Raw genomic sequence first — 25,797 nt, 5'->3', positions numbered from 1 at the left:
ACCATTTTCATAAATGAATTATGGCAAAAATGTACTAAAAATATTCCTATATGAAGTGTGTTGAATGGTTAACTTGTAAATAAAATATTTATGTATTATGCTGCTATGAAATTCAATTTTCGTTAATAATATATTATTACTATATTACGAAGGCCCGTTTTTAAGCTGAACTACCTAGTATTTTCACATTTATACAAAATTATCAAAGGATGTTTTTATTATTTAAGAGTAAATATGTCCTTCACCAAATAATCATAAAATATTTTATGCTTTATTACATGCTGCATTTTTCACTACAAAATAAATATATTTCAAAATATAATCATTCTTTTATTGTTTCATAACATTTTTGGACCCCTATTTCGATGTTTCATTGCTGCAGGTGGAAAAATCTCATTTATACAAAATATACTGTTAAAAGTATTCACATGTTTATGAAAAGTTTAATATTTTCTTTGAACAGTAGCGTGCCAATATCGCAGAGCATTTAATTACCACATTTAAATAACATGCTAATTATATTGAATGGCCTATTAATGAGGGCACCCGCGTTGAGAGGATTAATTTATTTAATATTTATTTTCAGGCATTCGCTCCAAAATAGGTGGAAAGGGCTTCGGAATTCATTTGTTCGAGAACGCGTCATGTGGACAGGCTCTTAGCTAGTGTCATAAACGTAATGCGATCCCGGCGGCATCCTGTTCGGTCGGATTTTATTGCTTAGGGTCGAAATGTTTTTAAACGATCGACACATTAACAGTTTTAAGAAAAATTTTGACGATATTTTAGCTCGGTATATCCGATAAGTTGCTCATTATAACAGTGAAGGAGAAAATCATAAACTAAAAAGTCTACAAATGTTTCCTCATTACATCCGAGATCTATCTATATCCGTTATAATAGTAATAACTGAGTTCGACTGTATATTTTAAAACTAAACAGTCCTAGAGGCCAAATGACAGTAGTGTATTCAGCGTTGCCAACTTAGCATTTTTCTTGCCAGATCTAGCATTTTTAGATAAGCGTCAAGCTTGCAAAACGCATTTACCTTATGCGATTTTTATTAACGTTTTGTGATACCTTCAGCCGATTTAAATGCGGTGAAAATAAGCTAGATATTTAGTTTATTTATTTTCGTGCACATAAAATTTCTGACCATCAGATATTTAATGAAGGTAGGTCGGTACTTGAGAAATAAAACAACACAATGAAATAATAGGAGCATCAATGGCGTGATATAATAATGATATCAGATAATTTATTTAATAAAACCTCAGATGGAACTAAATTATTGTTGTCAGTTTCGTGGTCTATTGTCGTGATTAAAAATATAGTTACGCTACTGCCAAGTACCTATTGATCTACGCACAGCAGGTCTGGCATGGCGGGAGGCGCAAGAGTTGGCGATGGACCGAGGGAAGTGGCGCGAACTTGTGCTTGCCCTCAGTGGCGCACTCAGGATTTAATATCACAATACACGGCGGTATATTTTTACAGTTTCTCCTAGTTTTTTTTTTTTTTTAAATTGGAGGCATAGTGGCGGTAACCGTTGAGTGTGTCATCAGCGACTGGCTGATTGGCGGACTAACAGCGACCATGGTGGACATGTGCGCCTAGTATGCTTAAACATTACTCAAATAATATCGGCTGTGCTACCCGCTTGGTCTAGACTCTAGAGAGCTACAATATTTATGCCGAATTCCAATGAAAAAAAATGTTCTTTTGATTTACACCACTACTGACTGTAGTGGGTGTAGTCGTTTGTTTATCGTCGATTTTTTTGTTGAGGTTCCAAAATATTAAGGCCATGCATTAGTTGAGGCACGGTCTAAAAAGATCGTCGCTAGGCGATGCGCGGATTGCGGGTGGCGGGTGAAAATGACGCCTGTCAAACGAAATATTAATTGTCATATAAATCCAACATACGTCCATTTTATGTTCTGTTTATTGTTCTATTAGTAACAATAATAATATATTCATTGACATGTTTTCTTTTTAAAGTAAATGGGTAACGTTTTTAGTCATCTTTACACGATTTTAGAATTAATTGACCCGTCGCCATCACGCAGCAAAGTGACGTGTACCTGGGTCAACATTCTCTCAGTGAATGGCAGCGAGTCCAAAATTTCGTCGCGCGTACAGTTGAAAATTATTTGGCGTTTCACTGATGCGTCACCTTAATTGAAAATGGACAAAAAGAAGTATTATTGCATTTAACTTATACACAAACCTACTCAACACAACACAGCCTAATTTTTCTTAGTTTTGGTCTTTTGTCTATTGCACTCGGTGTACCTACACCATGGCCCCCACATCCTGAAACGGGCCCTCAGGCTAGGATATTTGGTGGGCCCCCTACCTACCGCTAAGATTAAAGGCAGTGTGAAACACTACATTAACGTTTTTCAAATTGTTTTTTAGTTCAAATTAAGGGTATCTCCTTATACAGTGAATTATTGGCGATTTTTAATACATCTAATAATGGAGCTGTCGAGTATCGACACATAATAGTCAGAAAATATATTGCACAATTATATAATTTAAAATGTAACTACCACAGCCCGGTCCCCCAAGCTAGAGTCCTGTCAGCTCTCCCCAGCCATGACATACACCACTCCGGAATTCGGGTGGACACAGAGAACTTTTTGACAGTTCCATTAGGGATTGGGTTTCTACAAAAACCCCACATTAGTGTTTCGAATTTTTTGTGCTAGAAATTAAAATCTAAGAAATTTTTCTAAAAAGGGTGCTGAAGACAGTGATGCCAACCGTACTATAATTATAGTACAATACTATAATTTTAATTCCGCGAAAAATGTAAAATACTATAATTTTACGCCAAATATACCAAAATACTATAATTTTAAAGGATTCAAGACGAAAAATGTTCCTGTACTATATATTTTTTAGAAATACTATAATTTTTACGCCTTCGTTCTATAATCAGCATAGAAAAAGATGGCAACACTGGCTGGAGAATAATAACAAATCATTTTTTTGCCGTGTTTTTATTTTTTTAAGCCCAAGGTATAATTTATTGCCTTGCAATTTCAATGTTTGATAAAGTATTGAAGTAGGTAATGTAACTTGCATAATTGTCTTTCAAATGAAAGTAATTTTTATCAGGAACTTGTCGAGTGTAACTAAAATATTTCAAAGACCGTGCAACACGAACTACAGAAGTAGGTGGATAGGTAGTACCAAAAAAAGTTTTAAAAATGCAACCAAAAACTCCGACCCGATCATAACGAGCTCAGTTATGTAGCCCCATCTCTTTCTGCCTCATCAATTCCGCATGCCAGAAGCTTTTTTATACCCATGTCGACACATACCGCAGCTTCGGTAATTTCCGCCACCTTGTTTAAATTCCGATCTCACCCGAATGCTAATCCCCGTATTGAAGCACGCGGCAATCGGCATGATGAACGAAATTCAAAATGTAAATTTTAGTTTTCGAAGAGTCTCTTGCGCGGGAGGATTGTACGCGGTTGTTTTTAAAAACTTTGACAGTTGACACTTGCGTATAAACTGTTGTGATAGTTGAAAAATGATTAAACTCATACAACTGTTTTGATTGTCCGTGTTATCCAAATTATATTGATTATACTCGTCGGTAAAATGGGTTTCAAAGAAGAAATGATAATTTTTATCGGGTTAATTGTGTGCGTATCTTGTTTCGGCGATGCCTCCCCGAGGACCTGCGAACCAATACGGGTGGAAATGTGCAAAAATATCGGGTATAACGTGACGGGGATGCCGAACCTGGCTCGCCACACGATGCAGGCGGACGCCGACGTGACGATGCAGACCTTCAGTCCGCTGCTGCAGTACGGCTGCTCGTCCCAACTTCATCTGTTTCTGTGCTCCGTTTACGTGCCGATGTGTACAGACAAAGTGGCCCTTCCTATCGGTCCCTGCAGAGGTCTTTGCGAGAGCGTATACGCACGGTGTTTCCCGGTTCTCGAAGGTTTCGGTTTCCCGTGGCCTGTCGAATTCAACTGTTCACGCTTTCCTGCCGAAAACAATCACGAACACATGTGTATGGAGGGACCGGGGGAGATGTCATCCTCCAACGTTCTCCCGCCTTCGACGATACCCGTGACTTTAAATCCAGCTTTCGGAGCTTCCAATCTGGCCTGTCAAAAGTACTCGAAATCTACAAGTTACGTATATTTGAATAGATCAGGACGCTGTGCTCAGTTTTGTGATGCTGAAATCCTCTATGACTCTTCGGATAAGAATCTAGCTGAGGTTTGGCTATCTATATGGGCCGCCCTGTGTTTTCTGTCGACTTTGATGGCTGTACTGACATTCTTGGTGGGCGCTGGCGCAGGGCAGAAGACGTTTAGATATCCTGAGAGGCCGCTGGTGTTTATGGCTCTGTGTCACAATCTGACGGCGGTGGGCTGGGGTGTTCGAGGAGCAGCAGGTCACGCCGCCGTCGCCTGCAGCCACGATGCTCAAAGTCCCACAGGAACAATCCTCTCCTTGGACGGGCTGGCGAACCCCAACTGCGCTGTAGTTTTCCTGTTGCTGTATTACTTTGGAATGGCCGCTTCTGTTTGGTAAGATTTTTTTTTATATTGTAAATATACTTACTTAACACTTCATTATATAAAATATTTCAGATTACGACTGTTTTATAAGCAATCTAGATCCAATTATTACTTTATCAATCGTATCATTATCCGCCAATAAGAAACACCTATTTATCTACCTCATTATCTTAATCAATCGAGAAATTCCCCAGTTAGTAAATCTAATTAATTAAGTTGGTAGGCCATTTATTACATACTGCGATGAAACGATTATGTCGATAATCACTAATAAAATGTCGAAATTATGACCAGGTATCCGGTATGGCTAAAGTGACCATTTTTCCTTGGCGGAAACAGAGAACACCGTAAAAACATAAATCCAAAGTACAAACAGCTTTTCCGCCCAAAATTAAAAATTCCCCTCCACAATCAGGTTGAAAATTTAATGTTTATTTAGCTCATCCAAAAAGATTTTCCCTCCCAAAAAAATCCATAAAGAATCAATGGTACAGTTCGGTTATGAGGAATACAGCGGAAAACACATTTTGAAAATACCCGATATACTGGATTATTTGTTAGTTTGGGCCCCTTGAGAGATCATGAGAGATGTCAATAAAATAAATTACACGAAGAATGTAATAATATGCTCACTGTGTAGGGTGTTGTAGATAATAAATATATACAAACTATTACAAAGTAACCTTGCTACCAACCAATTATTACGAATAAAACTAAAAACTTTGCCTGACTTGACCACGGAACAAATTAATCTGGACTGTGCTTTACAACTAATAATAAAACGACAATTCGTTAAATACCTACCCACCTACACAAGTAATTAATATGTCAAAGAATTGAATAATTCCTGTTCGTATTTAGATACTTACTTATTTACAATAACTGTAACTTGTAAAAATGACTTACTTTTCGCCCTCTGTATAAATATACGCAGGCGTTGTTATCACTGTTATCAGTTTTATCACTATCGGTGTACTTCCACTTGTAACTAGCTGATTGCATAGCGATGAAGATCAACCGACATTGTTAAATTTTATAGTCTGATGAATAAGTGATTTTTATTTATTATGGGTCTCATTGTTGTGATTATGAATTATCCATTCGTAGAAAATATTTTATAAGTAGTTTTAAATGGCTGGCAGTGTTAGAACGTAACGTATACGCAATGTAAATTGTAAATACATATTATAGGACATAGGTACGTTTACAAGAAATTTCATGTGTCCGTCAAAAATTATTTCAATCTTTAAAAGTCCTAGAAAATCGTTGTTAAAATTACAAAGCGGTTTTGAGACGGACAATTTTCGTAGATTTTTGATTTTCGAGCAAACAAAGCAACCTCTATCTGCAAATCAATGTACCCCCCGAGTCTCCTTAGAATTTCTAAAAATGCAAACAATGGCTGATGGGTACCGTTTCATTGTCTCCCAAAAACTGCGCTTGGAAAAGTCACATTTTGTGGGCATATAATAACAATAACATGAGTGAGAGAAAAGAGATGAGATATCTTTTCTTGTGCTATTCGTCCTCTACTTTACCTTCTTCCATTTAAGTGTCGGTCATAAATCTCTCGGTCGTAAATTATATGCTGAGAAACGTTCAGAAATCCTGTTAAATTTACAACTCCCTATTGTTATTCCATAATCATTGTCCAAATCGGTAGCCTTCCTTTCCAGAAATTAAATACATAATTTATTTCATCCGATATCCTGCATCCAGTAACTTCGTCTTGTTTTGTTGAGTACAGAGTATCGTGTATCTTATTTTTCAATAATTTAATTTGTTCAGCGTTGCCAACTTTGCGTTTTTCATTCCAAATCATGGCATTTTTGAAGAAGACACCTAGCTCGCGGACAGCTTAAAATTTCTCATAAAAAAGTGTAGAATATTATTACACCAATAATTGGTACACCTGATTTGTTTGATTACCAAATATTTCGTATATAGATTAAATTAAGTAAATGACATACCTACCTAGACTATTTTTCGTATGAACTAGCCTGGCATTACCAGCAAATAAATAAATTTTATTCTACTTTCATCTTTTTTAATGAAAACAATGTCCCTATTGCTTACCTACTTTTTTAATTTTGAAAAAATCTAGCGGTTTTACCGCCAAAACTAGCTTATTTGGTTCTTGTCGGTTTACAGTTTTCAGGAAGCCAGCGACAGCGACAAACAAATTGTCAGCTGAATAACTATTCTAATTCACATTTGAAATATTTATTTTAAAGAAGTGTTCTTTGAATTGAAGTTATTTATTATTTATATAGACCATTAAATCTATGTATAGACCTCAGATTAATATAGACGCATTTATGCTTCATTATTTTCATCAATTTAGTCCTACTAAAATAATGATTATAATATTAAATATTTGAATTAGGGTGTAATATTTCAAATATGAGTTAAAATAGTTCTGCATTCACCTGACGAAATGTTGAAAATAGCCGATATACTGGATTATTTGTTATGTTAGGTTAGGTTTTCTTGATTTGATAAATTTTGCCAAAATCGGCTATCAAAATTAGTGCGGTTTCCGCCAGGCTTCCTGCAAGTAAAGTGTAAACCGACCTGTACCGCTTATTTTCTTACATGAATATGATACCAAAGTATAATTTCTTCTTCTTCTTCGATGGCGCTACAGCTCAAGTCGAGCCCTGGCCTCTTCCACCGCCGTCCTCCATTCGGAACGGTCCTCCGCACGTATTTTCCAGTTCATGATTTTTAGCAGCTGGTTGGCATCTTTTGTAATGTTGTCACCCCATCGTGTGCGTATCTTCGGTATCCGTGACTCAGGCATGCGCTGGACATGGCCTGCCCAGTTTAGCCTCTGGAGTTTTATGAAGTTGGAGAGTTTTGAATCTTGGTATAAGCGGTATAGTTCCGTGTTGTACCCAATTCTCCACTCCCCACCATCATTCATGGGTCCGTATATCCGCCTAAGGATCTTTCTCTCAAAGCAATCCACCGTTTCAGCTGCTTTCACATTTAGCGTCCATGACTCGCACCCGTATGCAACGACTGTGCATATGACGGTTTTATAGAGCCGCGTCTAAAGTATAATTTTGTCAACAACATTTATAACACTGTCAAACCTAAGGTAACCCATCGTCGGATAACACACTAACTAAACCGACCAATCTTACACATTTAATCAGAAGTGTGTAGGTATATCAAATAATGCCTCTTTTCTTGTTTATCACTAACTTTATATTACCAGTCTCATGACGGCTATGCAGGCTATGTCATCATAGTAATGTTCAAATATTTACATACAAAAATACTTGCCATGTTTATGAGGTTTATTCAGTCACCCGTCTAAGGTAAATAATACATTCGGTGTGGATTTAAATAATTTCTTAAAGCAATGTTAATTACCAGAGTCCTGCCAAGAATTTCATTCTTATTAAAAAACAAAACCAAATATAATATGTACCTACTTTGTTCTTCAGAAATATATAAGAACCACACAGGTTATGTATTTTCACGTGGTCATTGCTGTTCTTATCATTAATAAATAAAAAATGTGAAGAAACATGCATTTTCTTGAATACACATAAGTACTATTACTTACCTAAAAATTAGTAGATGCCCCCGTTAGGTATGGTGTATGCATATACAATATAATATAGTCGTACAAATTGATTGATAGAGGACACATTAATTATTAACATTTACATGGAGAGTGTGGACACCTTCATTCATATCTTCAGTGCGTAACTTCCAAACGGTCCCTAAATATTTCTAACTCGGACTACTTGTCTTATTAAGACAGTAATGGTACTGGGTTAGCTCCTGGGTGTGGCTGTAAGAATGTAAATTTTTCAATTGTTGAGACATAAGTACCTATTATGGGACAAACTTAAACAGGAATTAAAGAATATAATGACGTTATTTTCAATATTAACGTCAACGTCTGTGTGCATTGCAGTTTATCACGTAAACGAAACGAATATTCAATAATGGTAATATTTGATAACATTAGGCGGATTTTGTATTTCTTGCGTTTTATGGATTGACTGTCATTAAGTGAAACCAAATCTGGCTTCAACGTATTGGTCTATTGAATACTGTAACATGCGTTAGAAAAGGACCGACGTATATAATTGTGACATACTAGGTATACCTATTATACTTAGGACAAGTTTATTTAAAATACTCCGTTTCACCTGTCATTTCATAAATAGGTACCTATGGATTCTGGTCACGGTACCGGCCTCTGGTCTATGGCGACTGGGTTTTGAATTTCTATCTTATCGATATTATGTTCTACGCCTTGACGTTAAATTACTAGGTACCTACATAGGTACATGGTTTTTTTTTATTATTCAGTTTATGTAGGTATACAAAGTTGGTACTTTGTAGTGAATATGTCAATTTACCAAACTTGTGTACCGACCTTGTGGTATGTACCAAATTTCTCAGACGGAAACATATTTAATTATATTTATTAATGTTGCCAAATGGTTGTAAAATATAAAATGTCATAGCCATATATTAATTTAGTCATAACGTACAAAGAAGGCGGATTTATTTTATTTTATTAGTTTATTACCTAGGTACACGAGAGTAAACTACAATGTGCCATCTCCATTTATTTAAAAATAATTGTCAATACTTTGCTGATTAAATTAAGTATAAGTGTCGGCATTTCCGCCGGCTGGGTCAATTAAAAGTAATTGAAATACAAACTGAAAACACATGCATGGGGCTAAATTTAAATAAATAATAACAAAAATACTTCCGCGCCGGTCGCAATCTGAAGTGAAGGCAACGCGATCCTCTGGCAGTCGACAGAACACATGTTTCGTGGAATTCGCTCCATTATTTTTTTGCCGTCGTTAGGGATGTTTGCTCAAAAGAAATGCGGCCATATTTCAAGCACTTTGGATTTGTTACACCTCCGCCGCGATAAGGGACTAGCCAGATCAGACTGCATCGTGCACTTTCAGACCACCTCGCTAAGCTCTTGGTATTGACGAAATTGTACACTTTGTGATTATAACATAGAATGGAAAATTTACCGCGCGTACAATATTAAATATGTCATTCACAAAAATATGCAAGACAGGGAAAGAAATTTAGTTAGGATTAGATATACCATTATAAATCGGCCGGTGCTCGAATTTAGAACTAAGCTTATCACGGAATAAAAGTATTGAATGATATGTCATGTGTTAGGATGTGGAGCCCTCACTCAGGGAACAAATTATACTGGTGGATATATATTTAGAAAAAATCATTTTAAAAACCAAGTCATTATTATCAACGTTGTTTTCACATTATCAAAGATTGAAGAAGAATTTACGGTACAAGTCGGTTATGGGGAAGCCAGGCGGGAACAGCGCTAATTTCCATAGCCGATTTTGCCAAAATTCATGAATTCAAGAATGAAAACCTAACCTAAACTAACCCAATCTAACAAATAATTCACTATATCCGCTATTTTCAAAATGTGTTTGCCGCTGTATTCCTCATAACCGACTAATACCGAATTTACATAGTAGTAGTTTCACAACTAATAATTAGGCACCTATATCATACAACTACAAATTAATGCTTTGGTCATCACTTAAAAATATTGTATGTAACATTTTGTTTTATAGGTAAGATAATATAAGACACAGCATTCTAATTTTTAAGCTAATCTTTTGTAATGTTCTAGCTTTTTTATAATAATTTTTAAGCTTTGTGTGGTGTCTAACAAAACTAGAGTGCACACTTTCATGAGGATTTTACCATGCTAGTGCGGGTCGATTCGTATATAGACTTATTGAGAAAAATACTACTTACTAATCGACTCATATCGATTAATCACAGGTAGGCATTGAAGAAAACTACTAGGTACGAGGGTGGGTCAATAAGTCCTTAGAAAAGCCGACAGGTGGCGCGACTAGTACTGCAAGCGGTTTGTTTTCATGCAGCGGCACTACCGATTTAGTATGCTGCGAAGTTTCAATCAGATTGGTCGGGTTGTTGTGTGTTTCTCGTACATTTAAAAAAAAATTTTGCTTGTGGAAAATGGAAAATGGAGAAAATTGAGTTTAGAGTTGTTATTAAACATTTTAATATAAAAGGGTTAACAGCAAAGGAAATAAAAAATGAGTTGGATTTAGTTCACGGCATATCTGCTCCTTCATTTGCAACTATTTATAACTGGTTAAATGAATTTCAACGTGGTCGTACATCAACAAAGGATGAACCACGCTCAGGACGTCCTGTAGAGGTGACTACACCAGAAATGATCAATAAAATCCACGATATGGTGTTAAGTGACCGAAGATTAAAGTTGAGTGAGATAATTGAGGTTACAGGGATCTCAAAAGGTAGCGTCATTTCTATTTTACATGACAAATTGGGCATGAAAAATATTTCTGCAAGATGGGTGCCGCGTTTGCTCACAGTCGACAATAAACGCAGTAGGGTGGTGGCCTCTAAAGCCCTGTTGTCGCTCATGCAACGCAATCCGGATGAATTTTTTCGTCGCTTTGTGACTGTAGATTAAACATGGATACACCACTATACTCCCGAGACGAAAGAACAGTCAAAGCAGTGGATTGCGAAAGGCGAACCATGTCCAAAGAAGGCGAAAACCGTAAAATCAGCTGGTAAGGTTATGGCTACTGTATTTTGGGATGCACGTGAAATTATTTTCGTTGACTATTTGGAAAAAGGAAAAACAATAACAGGGGATTATTATGCATCTTTATTGGACCAGCTAAAAAACAAAATTGAAGAAAAACGGCCTCATTTAAACAGGAAAAAAATCCTCTTTCATCAGGACAATGCCCGTGTTCACACATGTTTACGATCAATGGCTAAAATTGAAGAATTGAAGTTCGAATTGGTCGACCACCCACCGTATTCGCCAGATTTAGCCCCCAGTGACTTTTTCCTTTTCCCAAACTTAAAAAAATGGCTAAGTGGACAACGTTTTTTTTCAAATGAAGAAGTCATCGATCGGACAAATGCTTATTTTGAGGACCTTCCGAAAACTTATTTTTCTGACGGTTTAAAAAAAATTGAGAAACGTCTAACCAAGTGTATTGAGCTCCAAGGAAATTATGTTGAGAAATAAAAAAAAATACAAAAATAAAACCTGTTTTAATGCTTTTTTCTAAGGAATTATTGACCCACCCTCGTACTTTGTTACCTATCAACATGCCTACATACAATAACAATTGTATATAGATCATTTTGTTTCACCACAAATAACGAAGTACATATCTGGCTTCTAGACTCTAGAGTGTTTCCTTTATAATTTTAAATATGTACTTAATTTAAGCGTACATCCAATGAGATGTGCTTCGGTCTTCACTTTGAATAAAATGATTCCCGATTAAATAGCTACCTAAAATACCTACTTGTTTTATGTTAATTTTCGCTACAAGGCAGAAGAAGGTAACGTAATCATAACATATTATGAAAATGGGAATAATTAAGAAAATAACATTTTGCCAAGAGTATTGAAATGAAAAATACATATATTATGTTTATTTTGTATTTGCGTAGCTATTATTAAATTAATGCGTTGGTAACAAGTCTGGAGCATAGATCGATTGAAAAGCAGTAACTTTTATCATGCCATCAGCATGGTTGTAGGACGTTTCGTTTATACAATAATACTATGTAGCATGACGTGGGAATGGGACGACTGGACTCCGGACAATTGGACGCCGCACTATCGTAGACACGTATACAGAACGTAGACGAGGTATTTTAATCAGTTTCTATCTACTACTTAGTAGTTTTAATTCATTTTACTCTTAACATAACGTATTCTTTATTACGGATTGAGAATTACCATGCCCAAGGCTTTATATAAAATAAAAAACTCTTTTTTCGTTTGAACTTAAACATATGCACGATTAGGGATTCCAATCCCGGGATCCCGAGCTATTTTCGATACCTATGTATCCCGGGATTGATAAACATAATCCCGGGATTTCGGGATTGATTTTTTTATCAATTTTTATAGAAAATAAAATAAAAGCGACAGAAAAAATACTTTTAATAAAAAATAACTACATTAGAAATAAACTGAGTTTGAATGAAGTTTGATTTATACCCATGTGTAGGTTTTCGATTCATTTTATTTTTTCACATGAATTATTAAAAATGGAAAGATTGGAAAAAAACAATGCTTCGCACTTTTAACAAAGCAATTCCACCATGATATCATACGTTTTACGGCAGTTTCATATTTGGCTGACTAATTAGATTTATGAAGCGGAAAGGCCATAAGTACGCCATGATTATTTGCTTTACTATTTTAAATCTCGCTAATCCATTCTTTAAGTCTTTACTATCAGAAACAGCAATCTCCTATTAAATTCACATTATTATTTTTATTACAATATTATTTACTCCATTAAATTTGTGTATTTCCAAGATTGAACGTATACAATATTAACAATAAATGTCTTAAATAGTATAAATTATATTAGATTTATTTTTGACCGATTTTATCAATGTTATTTGTAAATGTAAATTTTTTATATTAACAATGGAAAAAATGCCAATCCCGGGACTAGTCCCGGGATCCCGGGATTGTCAAATTGTAATCCCGAAATCCCGGGATCAGAATTTTGGCTCGGGATTGGATTCCCTATGCACGATTAAATCATTATTTACGTCTTCATATTTACATTCTCACCAACTATTAAATCATAATATAATCATTTAAATTTAAATATAAATAATATCAAATATATTTTTTAAATTACCTATAAGTAGGTACCTAACGTCTATTTATTTTCGAATTCCGTGGCGTCCAGTTGTCCCGGTGCCAAATCGTCCTAGATCCCATGACGTGTTAAGCATTGTCGATTTCTGGAATTATGTATCTTAAAGTCACTGACAAATTATTCAGTAGTACTTCTGTATAGAAACACTATTCAGGGTTGGCGAACCTTTTTACGTACGCGTGCCAAAATTTCCCAAATATTATTTTTCGACTGTCTGGCGTGTCGAGCAGTTTTTCATAGGAAAAAATGATTTAAGAATCCTATTAAAAATGATGATGTTACTGTATTACTTAGTTTGGTTCTTTACGCATAAATTGACACTAAAATTGCTCCGATTAGATGAGGCATTGTCTCGCTACAGTAGTCTCAAGCATTGTAAATCGATCAAAATCAGAGGTTTGCGACGCGGCTTCCCCCGCCGCCTGACGAGGTTAGTGCGATAATATTATATGTGGCGCATAAAGCCTAAGGACCGACACATGCAATTATTTATTTACATTAAACCGAATGCTTATTCTTAGAGAGTATTTGCCTGCTATGTATATACAATGCGATCTGTCATTTATTATTATTATTATTATCGGTATTTTTTTTTCTTCAAAATAAAACATTCGCGTTCCATAGGTGCGCCACCACTGCACTATATAATAAGTATATAGGTTTATTGTTGGTATCACAAAGTGAACGGTTGTATTGCTGATGAGGTGGACTATTACACGTCCGTCGAGATAAGGAACGAGAATTTTCAGACTGCACCATGCACTTTATAAAAATAAATATAAAAAATGCATTTTCCTGCTGAAGTGCAGCCACATTTATGAGTTTATGACAATCCGTACTTTAGCCGTGCGTGTGAAATGGCAATGAAAATAATCTCATTCGGATAATAATGTTTTATAAGTCTCTTATTTTAAATTTTATAACTGAGCACTGTGTATTTTGTGTTATTTTATTATGAACCTGTTTTTACTAACTAGCACTCAAATAATATACATGCATAATAATATTATAATTATATACCAGTGGCGAAGGGTAGACGTAGGCTGTTAAGATTCGACATATATAGTGCACATTAAACTTTGTCAGTCAAACGTATTTGATTTCATTGAATTAAGCGCCTCCCGCCATGTCAGACCTGCAGTACGTAGGTCGCTTTTGTAGCACCGCTGCACGGTGAGGGAGGGCCGGCCACGGCGACGGAACCCTTGAGGCTGTGCCACAAGGGTACGAAGCGCCGCACTCTTTGGCGGCATCCGGAATACGTTTCCCAGCCACGTAAATCGTCTCTTCGTGATAACTTCAATCACCGAAGGCTGTTGTGTCTGTTCACGAACTCGGGTGTTTGTAACGCGGTCGTACCAATGTACCCCAAAAATTCGGCGGAGACATCGATTCTCAAAGCTCAAAACCCGAGACTCTTGAAGCTTAGTAAGATGCCATGTCTCACAGCCATACAGGAGAACAGGTAGCACGCACGCGTTAAACAAACGACATTTGGTCCTCACAGAATACAGCCTTGACCTCCATGCGTCTCCAAGTTGGTTGAACGCAGAGCCCGCCACACCCATGCGGATTCCAAGCTCACTAGAAATGGTTTGGCATAGGCAGACTTTAATTGATTTTGATTGATCTTCTCAATTGTAGTGTTGGTTCAATAAAAACATAAAAGTATTAAGTACATATTATGACTGACATTGTTTTATGTGCACTATTTATGTCGGATCTTAACAGCCTACCACCCTTCGCCACTGAATTATTATACAATGCATAAAGTATAAACACTTTTCCGGCTATTTCCCGGATAACCAGTAACTTGAATTTATGTATAATGGTGGTATGTAATGCGGTAACTACTTATACAATATTCTATTAAAATTTGGGGATGGTCCGGGGTTGCTATAAAGCCAATATATTCATCATACCTAGTCAGTTTCGATAGTTTCTTGATGAAATAAAAAAACATGATTTTTCAGTGTTTCATCCCAAATAAATTTAATGGTCTCGTTCAACATTAATTATTTAATTCTTGGTACCTACAATATTTTATTATTTCTCACATGATAGGAAGATAAATAACTTGACGGTTGGCGGGTATTGATTATCTTATCTTATTTTATCATTTATAACTAAGTTGTGTTATCAGTGGCGTGTATGGTTATCTCAAACACGGTAATCCAGGTGTAATCTCTGACACGAATGGCGTATTTGCTCCCATCTGCTACATAGCGACTTCCCCTTGGATAAATTTGTTTACTTACTATTTTTTTCTATGAAGTAAACAAACTATTTTTATAAAACCTTTCGATACAACCCACCTCCAAGTTAGATAAATATGACGTATAAATTAATGGTTAAAAGTATGCCTAGTTAAAACCGTGTCCGGAAATTTGTACGTATGCAGTTTGCCCTATCACACCGTGAAATGTTTCGGAAATAATAATATATGGTCGTATACTTATAATATATATTTTTGAAATTATTAATAACAATGTCCTTGCTTTTTCGTACAAGGTGGTTGTTGTTTTAATAGTAATTTTGAACAATCACAAACACCCAGGCTTTCAGAAAATCACATAAATATTGTGTCCTCACCGGGATCGAACCCAGAACTCTCGGGTGGAAGGCCAGTAACTTACGCACTGCATCACGAGAGCCGCGTCCTATATTGTCGTTTATTAAAGACCGCCCAACGTCTTTGGGTCGTATAAAATTCATGTCTAAATAAAACATGGTTCTTGTCGGTTTACAGGAAGCCAGCGGCAAACAAAATTTGAAAATAGCCGATAAACTGGATTATTTGTTAGGTTAGGTTAGGATCTAATAAAATTGGAACATTATTTTCTGCAATGCTACACGAACAACGCGTATTTTTATTATCTCGGTGCTATTATAGACATGACATCTCTTTCAGATAAGAAAGCTCACGGTGAAATAGGTATACGTTCAATTATTTACATGTACCTAACGAGTCAAGACTCCCTACTGTTTCGCAACGTAGTACCCATGTGATTTTTTTTAAAATTGCGGATGGCAGTATTCGAAAACAATATCCCTTTGAAAACCGTATTAATAGGATGACCTCGTACTTAATTTATAAAATGAGTTTATCGCGTGGTACTAACCACATAACTCTACGTGGCAGAGTACACTGCAAGAAGCCGTGCGATGTGGCTGTGCTTTCTCGCTAAAGATTGTTTACGACACGTGGTTCGATCGCATGGTTAGCTTTAAATGTTATAGCTAAAATTTATAATGGTATACTATAGTTAAGTAGTAGATAGCTACCTATGTTCTGTATAAAGCTTAATAGGAGTCTTAAATTCAATAAATATGATACTGGCACCTACACAGTATAATTATTTTATTTTACGAAGGCGCACCTCTTAGCAAAATATTCAAAGGAGATATGATAATATTTTTTAATTGGCAACATACCCTGCAGATCGGGTGACTTGGGGTGCACCATCGCGAGGTAAAATAATATATATCGGTTTTTTTATGCATTACCATAAATGATGAGCTATCTTATTCGAGATGAACTTATCAGCATTTTAGTTTTGAGGTGAGAATAGCTAAACTTTTTCTGGTAGTAAAATTGTGTGCACCTCGTTATGTGATAATCACTCCCTCCCACTAACATATCCACGCGGAATTAATGTTTTTCGAAAAGTCATTTCAAAATTGGCATGGTGGTTGTGCCAGAGAGAGGTGGAAGATACCTTGGTTAGACGAGAAGACAAGAGACAGGTGCAGTTGAATAATATGAAATCCCGAGATTGTTGGAAGTTAAGTTTGAATGATGAGCTTCGTTGCGGTTTACATAGCTTGGGTTTCTGTCTATTTTTGCACCAGTGGTTCGAGAACGATTTGGATACATATTTATATTAAAATGCTAATATATAATATTTTCATAGAGGCAAGTATTCAATGTCTTCTCAAACTTATATATAAAAGCTCGACAACACAACACTTCTGCCTAACACGTCTATTATCTGTATTTATGTCTATATCATATACATATTTAATACTATTAGATATTATAAAAGGGAGGGTATGGCCAGCAACCCTTGAAAACTCCACTTACAAAGTGATTTATTCGATGATAACTTATAATTGGCTACATATTGCAGCGTCTGCCTGTCTGATTTACCGTACCAGAGTCCACAAGTAGCTATTCAACTTACTGTGGCTCTAAAAACATACACCTTCGGCGAATTTGCCTCCCGCGAGAGAGGTTTTTCCCCAAACCCCATCTACCTATCACGGTCGTGGCAAGTGCAAAGACAAATCTGTTGAGTGTACCTACTTTATAATTTGTAGTGAGTTTTCGTTGAGGACCAGAAAAACAAATATATTTCAGCCGTTCCCGAATTCCAACATTCCTAGTCGTGTATTTTGCACTAATCTGACCTGGTGTTTGCTAACTTATAAGTATGATATTATAGTACATTTGTTACGATTTCATAGTGCTGTATCACAGAACAAATTATTTCTGAGTTCCCTGTGCTGTAGGTATGCAATGTTCTGGACTTTAGTGTGAGTTAGGGGCGTAGATAATTTATTATATAGGTACGCGAAAATGCGAAGGGGCCGTAGTTCCGCAAATCGCCGATAATACAGATAAAAAAACAGATGCAGTGTAAAATACTGTAAGTATCTTATCAGAGAAACACAGATAGTTTAATTCGCATTCGTTTTATTAATATAAGTCACTCAATTCCGAGAATTGTTATTTGTAGACATAATATGTGGATTTTCATAAACTTTTTAACTACGAAGTATCGTTTCATTGCCACTGTTCTGCACCAAGACACATTTACAATACAGAACATCCCTTCAAGAAGTCGAAAGTTTAAATTAATAACCCTAGCGTCCTGCCAATGTTTGAGAAGGAAAGGTTCGCGCATGCTAATGCCAGGTAAAAATCATATAATCTGCCTGTTCACCGAGAAGGTAGGATATGTATTGGCATCTCCATAACAAAGCATGTCCAATGGAGACTTTTGTTATCGTAATTACACTTGTCATTCATTTCTTACGTTCACTTATTGAAAAGAACTACATAACTTTTAATAGCAACGCGTAAAGTTTTAAGTTTCTCGGATTGTGCATCTTATGTATTACAATGTTGCAGTATGGTATTTTATAATATTCATTTTATTTATGAAATGTGCTAATTGTATCTGGCAAGTAAGTCATAGATCAATTATTGGAAACGAGTTATCTTTTTTGCCATTTTACTATGCTATTTTCACCGATCTTACCTTACCACCAGGGACGGCTCTAGTAAAGGAGCAAAGTGTGCAGTGCACTCCCGTCATAGATTAAATAAAAATATATAGGTAATATAAAACCCCCATGTATTCAGAAAAATGCGATATCGAAAACTTATGCGAAATCACTCATTTTAAATTCCGCGCGTTTTCCAACAATGGTGACGCAAGCGTTTCAACACTTCGCCTCAGCCACCCATACACACAAATGTCGAAAAAACAATGTCGATGAGACGCGACCAATACACACGTAATAATTCCATCGATGCAGGAGCATTATTCGAAGTGTTCCTTGAATTTACGCACATTTTTCACGCATACATTTATAGCGGACAACCACAGCGACAAAAGAAATGAAGCTTGTAGAATCAAAATCACCAAAGTTCTATAAGACTACATGAGTCTTCGTTGGAAACGATGTTTTTCATATTCTTTTCATTTCAAGTACAGTGCACCGGCCGAAAGCACACACACATAAGCTAGTCATTTGGACTTTATACACAAACCTCACAAACCAATATGAATATTCCTACATATAACTCAGGCGACGCGTCGAGGTACAGTTGGAAGCCTAATTATTATAATGAAATGACGAACTTCATGTCGATGCATATTGTGTCAAAAATATAATCATATTCACGACTGTTAGTTTGGTTGATATAGTCTATGGGTTGATCGTTCGACAGTTGGGTTTATAATATAGATTTAATAGTATTTACAATGAGTACCGTGTATTCAGTTACATATATTAAGGACAATCGTCACGATTTTTCCAAACGAATTGATATTAAAGTGGCAGGCCGTCCTTTGCCATGTATAAATTTAATTCAAAAGTGTACAGTGAAATCGAAGATTGTTAATCGGAAATTTAATGTGCAAATGTACTCAAAAACACAATCGCTTTGCGGATGTAATATTCTTAATACCCTATTTTGTTTTCCGTGTCTGTTGTTCGGCGGAGATGTTAACTGGACGGTCCATGGGATTCAAGACTTGGTCCACCTGTCAGTAAAAATCAAAAAACACAGTGGTTCAGAAAAACATATTTTAAATGAAATGCAACTTGCAGTCTTGGGAGAAATAGATATACGTTCACAATTGGATGCAGGGTACCGTTTATCTGTGAAACAATTTAACGAACGTGTTGACAAAAATCGTTATATTTTATCCAGATTGATTGACTGTGTGAAGTTCTGTGGTGCATTTGAATTAGCTCTTAGAGGACATGATGAATCTGCAGATTCAAATAATCCAGGTGTTTACCGAGGGCTTATTGACTTTGTCTCGGAAATTGACATAGCCATGAAACAGCATTTGGAGAGCAATAGTGTTTTTAAGGGTACGTCAAAAACGATTCAAAATGACATTTTAGATTCGATTCTAGAGGTGTGCCGTAACGAAATTAAAAATGAAATATCACAAAGCAAGTTTGTAGCTATACAAGCAGATGAAACAACGGACATATCTACTACAGAACAACTTGTTTTGGTCATAAGGTATGAACTACGCGGACAGATTCATGAACGATTCTGGAAATTTATGACGCCGAAAAACCACACTGCGGCAGGTATTGCATCTGAAATTTTGAAAGAACTAGAAGTTCTCGACATTAAACAAGCACAACTAATTGGCCAGAGTTATGACGGCGCATCCGTGATGAGTGGCCGATTAGGTGGTGTACAGGCTTTGATAAAAGCTTCGTATCCACACGCACACTTCATACATTGTTATGCACATCAATTGAATTTGATAATGGAAAGAAGTGTTTCAGCTAACACCATAGTCCGAAACTTTTTTGCTAATTTACGAGCGTTTCCAATTTTTTTTTCGAGGTCTGCGAAGCGAACTGATATCTTGAAAGAAATAGTTCATAGAAAAATACCAGCAGCACCAACAACGAGGTGGAATTTCAATATAAGAACAGTTACTGTTGTGCATACTTATCGCGATCAGTTAAAAGAGTGCATGGAACACATTTTAGAATCTGAAAATTTAGACGCCGATACCATTAATCAAGCTGGAATGTTGTTACGGTATTTAAACGAAGACAATTTTAACTATTGGTTAGATTTCTTTGCCAAAATTATGCCAAACTGTGATATACTTTTTAAACAACTTCAATCGAGGTCAAAGGACGTGTTGGAGATAAATATGGACATTGAACACTTTACGCGTGCTATACAATGTATTCGTCAAAATAATCATATGTCACAAATTCAACCATCGAAAAAACGTCGTCCCAATGATTTACCTCATTCTGTAATATGCAATGAAGTATGCGACATTATAGTGAACCAAGCGAAAGATCGTTTCGAATATAAAGGTCATTTAGTAATAGCCAAATTGTTTTTTAGTGAAAAGTTCCGGGATTATCATACAAATTTTCCAACTACAGATTTTAATACGGTAACCACATTATACGACATTATTGACAAATTTAAACTTAAAAATGAACTAATAGTCTTATACAGTAGAGAAGATTTCTACGTTACTGATGGAGCATTGTCGATACTTCAACTTTTCACTAATAATAATTTACTGGAAGTATTTAGTGAAAGTGTTACCCTATTAAAAATAATTTGTACAATTCCGATGACTTCAGTGGAAAGTGAGCGTTGTTTCTCAGCTTTAAAGAGGGTTAAGTCATTTTTGAGAAATACCATGTCTCAAGGCAGGCTAAATGCTCTTGCGATGCTTAGTATAGAAAAACAATTGATATCGTCAATACCAGACTTTAATATTCGTGTTATTGACGTGTTTTCAAAATCCAAGGATCGGAGGATGGACTTCTTGCATAAATAGGTGAGTCTTTTTTGCACTCCCTCATATTCTTGTCACCGGCCGCCACTGCTTACCACTACACTATATCATGGCTGCGGATCCCTTGTACTATATTTCTGATATATGCCTGATCCCCGCTAAACTTTTTGGCACTGTACCTATACACCGCTATAAAATAGCAGTAATGTATTGTGTGTTGATTATCGAAATTGGCTTAAATTCACTGGAAAACTATTTCTCAATAATTCTGTATAGAAACGCTCCATCTGTTATTTAATTTAATCTGAGCTGGCGAGTGTACTTTGTAGTGATTTTTCGAGGGTTGGGTTATTCGGTTCTTGTCGGTTTACTTCCATTACAGGAAGGCAGCGGCAAACAATTTTTGTAAATAGCCGATATACTGGATTATTCTCATAAAAAGTGTAGAATATTATTACACCAATAATTAGTACACCTGATTTGTTTTATTACCAAATATTTCATATCTAGGTACTTACTTACTATAGATTAAATTTAGTAAATGACATAAGTATCTACACTATTTTTCGTATGAACTAGCCTGGCGATACATAGCTGCAAATCAATCGATTTTATTCTTCTTTCATCTTTTTTAATGAAAACAATGTCCCTATTCATTTACTTTTTTTAATTTTGAAAAAATCTAGCAGTTTTACCGCCATCACTATCTTATATGGTTCTTGACTGCTTACCTTTACTGGAAGCCAGCGGCAAACAAATTTTAAAAATAGCCGATATTATACTGGATTATTTGTTAGGTAAGGTTTTCATTTTCGATTTCATGAATTTTGCCAAAATCGGTTAATCTTATTTTTTTTCTTTGTCTATGTCCGCTTGTTAGGTAAGGCAAGACATACATATTATGCACACCACGCGGTGATTCCAAGAATACGTCTTGTCTCTCGTCAGTGATTTTGTGTCTTCCCACATCACGCTAGCATCCCGTAGCTTCGCATCATCCCCTCTGATGATATTTAGCAATCCTTCAGTACGCTGGAATCCGGTTGGCTTGAAGAAAATGCAGGCAATATTGAGACTCACCTGTGTCATCCGTATCGTTTACGGAGGTTACGTCTAATTGACGGATCGTTTACAAATGCCGTGTGTCTCCGTTACGTGCAGACTCGGATAAAAGCGTTTTTGCGATATTAATTTTGAAAGTTAACATTGGGTATTTACCGCGAAGAAAAACGGTGGTTTTTTTAACGTCAGCTGCCATTATGATTGACGCGAGTTATTTACCTTCCGCCGTGATTGATGGCGTGGCTTGTTGCTCGAAAGATAAACATGAAAGCAACATTGTACTTTACACGCTGTACAACTGCATTGTGCGAGAAATATTGTTAATAATGTTTTATGGTCACGTATATACGTCGAATGTTGACTTGACAGTAAACACACCAATTTTATTCTCCAGACCAGCGTGCGAAAATCGTAAAGTTTTCTTCTTTTATGCAAGAGGAAGGCGAAAAGATAAATCCATGGATGCACACTGAAAGGGTGACGTTTTTCATGGGCAAAAGATAGTACTTACATATTATTCTAAATTGCAAAATATTAATTATAATTTATTATTGTTTTACCCAGGGAACTGAAATACCTAAAGGGTAAGGAGTAGTGTATGTATCTATAGTCTATGAGTAGTGTGTAGTAGAATACTGTCAACTTTACTGCTCTCGGTTTATGGCATGCATTGACGGGTTCATGTTTGCAGGACACTCACACATTCAAAACCCTGCATCAAAATGTAGCGTATTGAATAGAGTCTATCGGAATTCTATTTATTATTTGTTCTGTGGTTTTACCTATGGTGTGCCCTAAATACAGGGTCGGATTTCCTAGTCGGGGTACTATTGAGTGCGTGCACGAGTAGGGCCCGCTGACAAAGGGCCTCCAAGTTTAATAATATATAAAAATGTTTGTAAAATATGACAACGTTGTTTTTACTAGTCTGTTTATTACAAAAAATAAGTGTAGTAAGAAGAATTCTGTAGTCAAAAAGAAGAATTACTTATATTAATGTCAAAACTTCAAAATATTTTTGGCTTTAAGTGTTTGTTAGTAACCAGTTGACAATGTCCCTTTGAAGCGGACGAAACAGGTCCTGACTAATATTAAAATAAATGGAACCAGTACTACATACATATTGTGTGTATTATTTTATTAATACAATGTATTTCCACCAATAATTGACAGTAATAGCATAAAATGAGCCGTCAGATTGTATTGTCTGCATCCAATTATGAAATTAATAATTATAAATGCACGTTTTCGCGCCATTTTTCAGCAGGAAGGTAGATAAAATGTTTTTAATTTATATATTCTATCTCTATGGAGCCTCCTCGAATGGTTATACCTATCCGCCTCTGCCTAAATAGGCTTCATCACATTATTATAAAGTCATGTACTTGAGTACCTATTTTGATATTCAGTTTAGTGCATAGATACCTATATATCTTTCATATCATGTACAATATGCACTAATCCGATTACAAAAACATATGAAAACATTTAGTACATAGGAACACGTTCTGCCATCTTTATAATTTCATACATAAGTACATACTTCTGAATCCATACAATTTATTTTGTTCTTTTTTCGAAAACCGAATCTTTAGTCCATTATTAGACAATAGAGGAGGCCAGAGATAATGTAACACGATGGAGGCATAATGCGATATTTTACCTATATATTATTATGTAGACGAGACGCGGCTTTGGATCCGAAAAGAATAAAGAATAACTTATTTAAACCTTGGTGTGGCGCGCTCCATGGTCCGACCAACAAACGGATCGGACAACGTAATTTATTATTAACCAGATCTTTGTGACATTCCTGGTTGGTTGCTCGTGGTTTAATTTATTGCTCGGACGTTTTGGACAATCTGAGGTTCCAACTTTGGCCCTAAAACTATGGTCGCCATTGTGATTTCTCTTGAATATTCAAAAGTTTTTTTTTATTCTCCATCTTACTGTCTGTTGGAAATCACATATCATTGCTCTTCTTCCTTTTTACATTAATTTGATCTAGGAAAGAAACGCATTATTCGTTCTACAATAATTATTACTATATTATACTTTAACTGTTTTTGAGCAACTTTGTTATGGTGATGGGTTTGTAGGCCGAAATAGATTTATGAGATTTTAACCAATTATTATGTTTCGAATAACATAAACAAACAATGACAATTTATGAACAATTAAAAAAAATACTGTTGGTTTTCTGTGTTTCTCAAAAACATGCCAATACTCATTTAAAGACACGGCTTTTACAATCTCTTGGAGATTTTTAGGTAAAGTCAAATAGGTACAAACGTACTTTTTTCTGTCCAACTTACCCCAACCACAACGACAACCCCTTTAAATCTTTCGCGTAGATAGGTATTCCAGTCGAAAGTATTTTGATTTTTTTAACCTTCCTTGACAATTTCCCAACAAAAAAGGGTTCAGAATTCTAAGCTAGCTAGAGCTTTATGTTGGTTTCTTTCCATACTGAGCGTGAAATAGTCAGTCGCTCGCGGCACACCGGTTGGGAATATCTGTTATAGAGAACCTGCTATAGCCGAGAGAAAAATCGAAGACGATAGACAATCAAAAGATTATAATATTTATTATACATAATAAAAATTGCACTTAATTATTTGTAGGTATAAAATATACCATTGCCTGGTGGTGTTGCTATTATTATATAAATTTTTAAAAAGTGTTCGAAATTGTGGTAGTAATAATAACTCTATGGTTCGAGACCATTTCGTAGATAGCGGAGTGTAAATTTAATAACATGTAAAGCGCGCGCTCTTTTTGCTCCGTTCTAAGTTCAGAATCGTTATCTGCGAATTTATTGAGTCCCGCCTCTCGCGGGTCTGCCAACCACACTCGAACCTCTTGGTACTTCTTAACTCCTTCGCTGTGGGTAATGAATATATTGCTGTAAGAATAATTCATACAATAAACAGTGCTGGAAGGGTGGACGTAGGGAGTGAAAATGTGCATGAATTTGGAGTAATTCGCCCAACAGTGCAGTGCGCTGAAGAGACAAAAACGCGGGAGTTTACTAGATAAGTCTTATTCTACGTGGATACAATTATTATATGACCAATATAGCAGTGGCGAAGGGTGACTTTTGGAAAGAGGTAAGCTGTGGAGATCAGAGAAAAAGAGCACACTTGTCAGGTAACTTACGGGAAATAAGAAGATAATACTTACGATATTACTACTGATGAATAGGTGCACACTAATGACAACGACACACTGGTCATAGGTTTCACCGCTGAATTTGTCAAATTATTTAAATCACTTATGGCAGTAGAATTCCACGCATACTTTTCTTTACCAAACAATACGCATCGCCAACAAAAAAGTTTGTTTAATGTATATAACTGCCAGTTAAAAACAAATATTTATCATATAAATTGTTGT

General features: G+C 35.9%; 1 protein-coding gene across 1 annotated transcript in view; it reads left to right on the top strand.

Annotated features, from left to right (window-relative positions):
* Window positions 1–3,448: 3,448 nt before the first annotated feature.
* Window positions 3,449–25,797, top strand: part of fz4 (frizzled 4) — a 174,668-nt gene continuing 152,319 nt past the window's right edge. Inside the window, exon 1 of the mRNA XM_085952325.1 lies at window positions 3,449–4,565. Coding sequence (XP_085808451.1) covers window positions 3,619–4,565 — 947 coding nt within the window. The 5' untranslated portion in view covers window positions 3,449–3,618. The remainder of the gene's footprint in view (window positions 4,566–25,797) is intronic.

This window comes from Rhyacophila brunnea, unplaced genomic scaffold, assembly GCF_057557595.1.
Source record: "Rhyacophila brunnea isolate RB1 unplaced genomic scaffold, BYU_Rbru_1.0 scaffold_3, whole genome shotgun sequence".
Classification (NCBI taxonomy): domain Eukaryota; kingdom Metazoa; phylum Arthropoda; class Insecta; order Trichoptera; family Rhyacophilidae; genus Rhyacophila; species Rhyacophila brunnea.
This window is presented reverse-complemented; position numbering and strand designations above follow the sequence as displayed.